The 8,054-nt window shown below is 31.6% G+C and overlaps 1 protein-coding gene across 1 annotated transcript; it reads left to right on the top strand.

Moving 5' to 3' along the window:
- Nucleotides 1–462: 462 nt before the first annotated feature.
- Nucleotides 463–2,332, top strand: LOC100248120 (crocetin glucosyltransferase, chloroplastic). The gene has a single exon (XM_002263461.5). The coding sequence runs from the start codon at nucleotides 800–802 to the stop codon at nucleotides 2,144–2,146; it is 1,347 nt and encodes a 448-aa protein (XP_002263497.1). The 5' UTR covers nucleotides 463–799; the 3' UTR covers nucleotides 2,147–2,332.
- Nucleotides 2,333–8,054: the final 5,722 nt, after the last annotated feature.

Here is an 8,054-nt window from a genome sequence, read left to right on the forward strand (position 1 = left end):
GCTTCGTGCTCTTTTTTTGTAGAGCATAGCAACAAGCTGCCATAGAAGCGACAGTTTTGTGTTTGCGACTCCTCCTGACTACCCAATTGATTAGCATAAACTTCAGGAACAATCTTTCTCCCCACCTGGCCTGTTTGAGGCTAGGGCATAAGCACTCTACTTGGCACCCTTCCTTGAAAATTTAAAACTTGTCTATTATATTTTTAACAAAATTTCAAGGGGCAGTCACTCTTTGACTCCAATGTATGTTTTGGTGATTTCTACTTTTCTTACATTTTTTATTTAAAATTTTGTTAAAATAAAAATGATTATACAAAATATAAAAAACTCTTATAAAAAAAGTAAAAATTTACCTTATTTTCTGAAAATTTTGACGAAGTGAAGAAATATAAATACTAACAGAATGTTGATTTAATTAATAAGCAGGGTTTCTACTCGGGTAGGTTGGTCCCTATAACCAGAATGCAGCCAAATATTTGAAACAAATAATAGATAAATTTATTTATTTATTATTTCTTATATTGAAATATTGTGTTTTAACCTACTTGAATTCTGACACAAATGTTATTAAAAGAGTAAAATTGACAGCCATTACATGTGGGTTCACTCAATCCAACCTTATCGGGTCTCAATTTGATTCCAAGAATTAGCCTGATTATCCTGACTTTGAAAAAAAAAATGAAAATGGATTAGGATCGATTGAGCATCTCCATCAGAGGTCGGGTGAGGTTGGATTTGATTTAAGGGCTTACCAAATCAAGGAATCAGATCATTTTGAGAAAGGAAAGCACAAGCCAGCATGGACAAACATCACTTCCTCTTACTATCCTGGCCAGCACAAGGCCACATCAATCCCACCTTTCATCTGGTTAAGCTCCTCTTACGCCTCGGGGTACGTGTCACCTTCACCACCTTCGCTTCCGGCTTCCGCCGAATCGCCACCCTTCCTACTCTCCCCGGCTTACACTTTGCCTCTGTCTCGGATGGCTATGATGATGGAAACCACTCCAACTTCTCCATGGACGAGATGAAGCGCGTAGGCTCCCAGAGTCTCTCCAACTTGCTCTTAAGCCTATCCAACGAGCGCGGTCCTGTCACCTTCTTAATCTACGGCCTCGTCCTCCCTTGGGCTGCCACAGTGGCTCGTGAGCACGGCATACCCTCGGCCTTTCTGAGCACTCAGTCAGCCACTGTAATTGCCGTTTATCACAGATACTTCAAGGCCCATGATGGTCTCTTCAAAACCGAGCTCGGAATTCCCTTGAATATTTCCTTGGAATTACCAGGATTGCCCCCACTGAAATACGAAGACCTACCTTCCATTCTGTTACCAGGCAATCCATACGCTTCGGTTCTCCCCTGCTTTCAAGAACACATCCAAAACCTTGAGCAAGATCCCAACCCATGCGTGCTAGTAAACACGTTTGATGCGTTGGAAGAAGATGTAATCAAAGCCCTTGGACACTATATGAATGTGGTTGCAATCGGACCTTTGATGCAGCTTGATTCCTCCATCAGCTGTGACCTATTTGAGAGGTCTAAGGATTATCTTCCATGGCTGAACTCAAAACCAGACGGCTCAGTGATTTATGTGTCGTTTGGAAGTCTTGCAGTGTTGCAGAAAAAGCAAATGGAGGAGATATTCCATGGACTGATGGAAAGTCATCGCCCTTTTTTGTGGGTGATTCGATCCACAGAGAGCGAAGTAGAGGAGATGACGAACAACAGCATGAGTGAAGAGCAAGGGCTGATTGTGCAGTGGTGTTCCCAGGTGGAGGTGTTGTGTCACCAAGCAGTTGGATGTTTCTTGACGCACTGTGGGTGGAACTCCATCATGGAGAGTCTAGTTGCAGGTGTGCCGGTGGTGGCATGTCCCCAGTTTTCAGACCAGACGACGAATGCAAAGCTGGTGGAGGTGTGGGGGACTGGGGTGAAAGCGAGGGCGAATGAAGAAGGGGTTGTGGAGAGAGAAGAGATCAAAAAATGTTTGGAGATGGCGATGGAAGATGGAGGGAAAGGGGAAGAGATGAGAAGGAATGCTGAGAAATGGAAAGGATTGGCAGTGGAATGTATGAGGGAGTGTGGTTCTTCAGGCAACATTAATCTAAAACATTTTGTGGAAAGCTTAGAAATCAGGACTCATTGATGCAAAAGCCATCTTTAGTGGGCTTGGGCATGAGATGTAATAGTTACCACAACCAAAAGTAATAAACATTTTGGATCATATGATTGATGGTTTAATAGTTTAGTTGAAGGTTACTGAAAGTTTCTGAGGAACTTTGAGAGTGGTTATTACTTTATTAATTATGGCCAAAATTATTTCTGTTGTTCAGATTGGTTATTGCTTTACTATTATAGTATTTTTTATTTTTTATTTTGTTTTCTTTCTTCCTTTAGTGGCAGTAATACTAGAAGAAATATTATCTCCTTCTGCTATAGAGTTTTGAAAACACAAGTGTTGTTCATGTGTGAGTAGCATACCATGGATTGAGTGGATATGAACATCATCTACATGAGTTGTGAGAAAGGCAATTATGGATTTACAATCTTCTCCAAGGCCTCTAAGAAGTTGCAAAATTTGGTCTCTTTCTGCTATAGGTTCTTTGATTGTAGCAAGATTATCACAAGAATCTTTGTCTTGAGTATATATTCCATCATCCAGAGTGAGCCTTTTTGTGTTGTCTGAAATCTAACCGAAGTTGCATTACCCATGCCTTTGACAAGGCAGAGAAAATATTCTCCAAGGCAAACCATGCTGCATGAGAGGTTTGATAATCGACAATCTGTCCCATGATCTCCAGAGTAAGAGATGAATAGATCTAACTCAGGATCACACCATTGAATTGTTGCAATGCAAAAAAATTAATATGGATTTGATTCACTAGCATTTGTTACCTTTGGAGGACAAACCTTCAGTCTTCTAATATGTTCTTCAAATCCATTGGAAAAAATCACATTCACCATTTGTGTACGCTAAAGGACGTAATTACTTCTATCTAGATTGTGAGAGTATGATTAGCATCTGCAATGGTCGAATTGTTCCAGAGGATTGAGAAGGAGTAACATTCATATTGGCTTGCGAGTTACAAAACTACGTTGAAGTAGCCACGTGAGTTGTATATGTGTTTGTCATGGGAGAAAAATGCAAGAAAGCTAAAGCGACGAAACAAATTTTATAGGCATAAACCACCAATTGTAATTGCAATAGCCCCATCATCACTGTCCCTTACTGCCCTAATTTCCAGTCCACATGATTTTGCAACTAGACAAGACCTTTTTTTTTTTTAATTCTCGTCTTATTTTTTGGTGTGAAATTTCTATGGCCTTTTCATCGAAACGAGATTTTCCCATGTTTCTAGTATCTCGTTATATATTTTAAAAATATCAGTCTCAAAAAGAAAACATTTTTTACTTTGAAAAGATAATCCATATTTTTGAAATTGTAAGTAAATTAATATAACCTTAGTTGAATCAAAACGTTGTCTTTTATAATACTTTTGTGAGATATTTTTTTACAATTTCTCCGACCTATAAAATATCCTTTGTTATTTAATATTAAAGCAATATACTCAAGGATTAATTACCATAAACACTATGTAGTCAAGAACCACTAGTCTAAGATATTATGTGGTGAGATCAACATATTGAGTTCCTTCAAAGATCATCAAAACCATGGGTTTAGGACTTAGCTCTACTTAACTATGATAAGTTTGAATAGTTGACTTATATTTTATAAGTTACTTGACCATATTATCTATATAAATATTTGTAAATATTAAGGCTAATTCTTATTAATTTTATCTTTTGAAGATGATAAATGTCTTTATTGAATGACTAAATTTTTATTAATAGTGCCATTGACTATAGAGAGGGATTTAATAGAGGAGAACTTATCATTTCCTTTGTTGGGAGGAGCTATTTATAAGCTTCTTTATCACAGGCTTTCTATGAAATTGCCTATTTTTGCAGGTTTTTTTTCTTTGTGGGCTTTGTTGCAGGACAATTGTTTTATTACCTAGGAATTGTGATTTCTAATTTCTTTTTGTTTCAAGTATCTATTCTTAGTGGACTTGGAGAAAAGTATGTTTAGAGGTTCTTCCCTTTTGCTAAGGTAAAATAAGTTTTTTACCCCTTTAATAGCCCTAGTCCCCCAACCTCCATTTCTTTTAGGCAGAGGACTTGAAGAGTACTGGAGGCTATTTCTTTTTCTCCTTTTGTTGCAAGTTGTAACAAGTTGTGGTAGTTGCAAGATGTTTGTTAACTTCAGTAGATTCTTAGTCAGTCTTATACAACAGTAATAGACAAATCCACTTTGTTATCAGAGATGCCAAAGAGCCACCTTCTTTCGCTTTCTGATTTACACTTGACTATTCTTTTTTCTTAAATTACGTGCTGGGCATTGATTGTCTTGAGATGCCAAAGAGCCAGGCTAGTGTCGTGGTCCAAATTGTTCAAGAAATATCTATTGTGGCTGCCAAGGGCATTAAGGTTGCTCTTTGTGGATTATCTCTTTGTGATGGAGACGAGCCTTTGAAAAACCATGGGAATCATTTAGAGAATGATGTGACCCATCCATGCTTAGATCTTAGGAAGGGTAGAAAATGGCACCCCCTATATGTTAAGCTCTTCCCTATTGTTAGTCTTTCAAAATCTGGATTGTTGTTGTAGTCTAGTTTTATCCACCTCAATGGGAATTTGTTAATTGTTTTTTGCAATGATTTGGGAGTGTTAGTCTAGGTTTGGATAATTTATCTTACATTTTGTTGGTACTTATTTTTGCTAATTCTTCTTTAGCTGAATATATTAGATGGGAAAATAATGTGTATATGGGTACTACAATGTCTTTCTCGTCTACTTGGCCTATAGATATAGCCAACTATGATTGGGTTCTTTTTGGGAGGTGGTTAACTCTATATGTTAATATTTCTTCTTTAATTAGATACATTAATTTTAAAATTTATTTATTTTTCATGTAAAAGATACTCATGAGTCAACATGTTCATACACGATGAAGAAAAAAGGTCTATTTTGTGGCCAAAGTAAGCTTCTCATGATAAATAAATAAATAAATAAGTGTATACTAATGACTATTAGTATTATTATTTATATAAACTATTTTTTCCTATGTAACAACACGGAGGAATCCTATAATTTTGAATTTGTTTCTTAGTTGTATTTAAAGGATTGAATCAATCGATGTTTAACGAGTAAAGTGTTTATATATATATATATATATATATATATATATATATTTCTTCTATATTTCCAGAATTATTTATTGATTTATCAATTTTTAAAAATAATTTTATTTTAATGGAAATGGTGAAATATTTTTACTCTTTAGTGGAAAGTTTTACTTCTTTATTTTCTCTTTTCAACCTCTAACTTTGTTAAAATACTCAAGCCTAGCTTATCACATAAAATAAAACTAAATTTATTTAAATATTTCTTGGCTTAAAAAAAAAACACCAAACTACCTTAATTTTGTGCAAGTTGGATGACAAATAAATTTATCAAAAATTAGGATAAAAAAATGTTTCTAAGATAGGTTATGTTATTGTCATTCCAAAACTAAAACTAAAATTCAACTACATTCAACTACTATTTTTTTCCCTTATAATTTATCTACTTCTCAAGGAAATTAAATCCATACATTTGTCTAGATTTCTTGTTCAAAAATGGAAAAAAAAAACCCATAAAAGATCATAACATTTAAATTAAAAATGAATTTACCATAATTCTTCAAAATTTGACCCCTTGAAATATAACAAAACCAAAATAAACCAATTATCAACTTTAATGAAATTTTTTTTTTATAATTTTAAAACACAACTCATCCCCATCTAAATATCTACTAAAATGAACAATTCTAATTTTTGAAAATTAAAAAGTTAATATTTGGTGGTTTTTCCTAAATTAAAAATCAAAAAATTAATAAATTAATTTTAATAATTAAACACATATTTTAATCATAAATCCATAAATCTTAAAGATTCACAGCATAAAAATAGTGAGTAATCAACGAAATTTCACTAAAAAATTCTTTTAAATTTTTTACAATGAACAGTGATTACAAACTCTAATTATTATCTAATTATCAATTTTCTAACTAATTATATAATTAATTATTATGGACTTTTTATTATTGTAATGAATTTTGATATTTGGTGATCATAAAAAATATGCTAAATTAGTTTTTGTTTTCAAATTATTAATTTTTTAAATATTTTATTTTAATTATATAAAATAAAAATAAACATTATAATTAATTTATAGATTTTTTTAGCATATAAAAATAAATGAGTTTAAAAATTCACATTATTTGATGTTAATACAAAAAAACAACTTAATGCTTAACAACATTCAAAGGGGATAAAAACCTAATGCTTGACAACATTTAGAGGTCAATAAAATCTAATCTCCTGCACACTTGAGTTCCATTCAAATTTACGGCAAATTCAAGTCTATTTAAAATTCAAACAAAAAGATAAAGGCCACCTTGTGGTATATTAATAACATTAGTATGTATGTTAGCTACCAAGAACAATAGGTTTTTAAATCTAGAGATTGAGGGTGACTTGAAAATAGTTATAGATTGTTACAATAAAAGGAATAATATTCTTAATTCTATTATGTTATTAATAAAGGATATTTGAAAATTATATTAGAATCTAAATATTTATTATTATTGTTCTATTTATAAGGAAACAAATAGAATAACAGATTTCTTAACTAAAAAAATGTATTTATAATTTAAAATTAATCATTTGGTGGTCAAATTTCCTTAAAAGATATTAAAAAGTTTAATTTAATTTTGAAGATTATTGCTATTTATCTTTCAATCATATTTATAGGTATTTTACTTCATTCTCTCTCTCTCTAAAAATAAAAATCATTAGTAGTAGAGAAAGGAAGGATCATGCTTTTGGGTCTCTTAGAGAAAGAAATGAAATTATCAAAATTGTTGATGGTGTCTAAAATTATGTTACTTTTATATTAAATTTGGAAGAATATATTATAAAGTCGATATGAAAATTTTCTTTTAGAATTTTTAAATTTCTTTATCAGTGAAAGTAGATAACAATCGGAATTCTTCATCTTCTCATATTTAACTTTATTCTTTACATGTTCTCTTTATATTTATTTTGTTCATAAGATATGGAGGTAGGATGTTTAAATTCAACCAAATTTTCTAGTAAGATTATTTTCTTTTATTATATCTAATGGCTGAAAAGGAAATGGGTAATAATTTTGAAAAATCAAGATTTTTCTTAAGGCAATGGATCGTTGAAGACAATATTTATAACATAAAAAATCAAGATTTTTCTTAAGACAAGGGATTGTCGAAGACAACCTTGGTAGTATAGGTACTATGACAAATTAAGGTATATAAAATATCAGTGTGGGATCCATCATTTTAGACCTTAGTCTTGTACATCAAATGTTTCAAACTTGGTTGGTCTAACTTATCCAATGTCTTTAAATGTTTTCTAAGCCCAATGCCCCCCATCTTTGACTTTTCTTCATTTCCTATTTCATGTTGTTTTCACGCATTGAATAACGTAACTGGCATGGCCTAGATTATTAATGGGGTGTCATGGAATCCATGGAAAATAATTTAAATTTCTTTATTTGATTTTACATCAAAATGTGACGAATAATTATTCTATATTGAAAAGAATACTTTTGTTCCTATGATTGGCCATGGTTAAACAAATGTTACTCTTAATTTTTATTTTTATTTTTAACAAATTTCAAGATGAAAAATAAAACATTTATGAATCAAAAGATAGGTATCTTATATGTAAATATTAAAAAAAATATTAAAACTTATAAAAAAAAATTATAAATGGACATGACTATTAATAAAACATGGTATTTAATGGGTGTTTGGTAAATCGATTTAATAACTTAAAGTAATTTAATAACTTAATTTAAATTATTAAGTAAATAGATTTGGTAAAACAATTTAATAGTATCAAGTTAAAAACAATTTTAAATAATAAGTGAAATCAATTAACTTATTCTTAAGTCTACATCTTTATTTTATATTT

Source organism: Vitis vinifera, chromosome 5, assembly GCF_030704535.1.
Source record: "Vitis vinifera cultivar Pinot Noir 40024 chromosome 5, ASM3070453v1".
Taxonomy (NCBI): Eukaryota; Viridiplantae; Streptophyta; class Magnoliopsida; order Vitales; family Vitaceae; genus Vitis; species Vitis vinifera.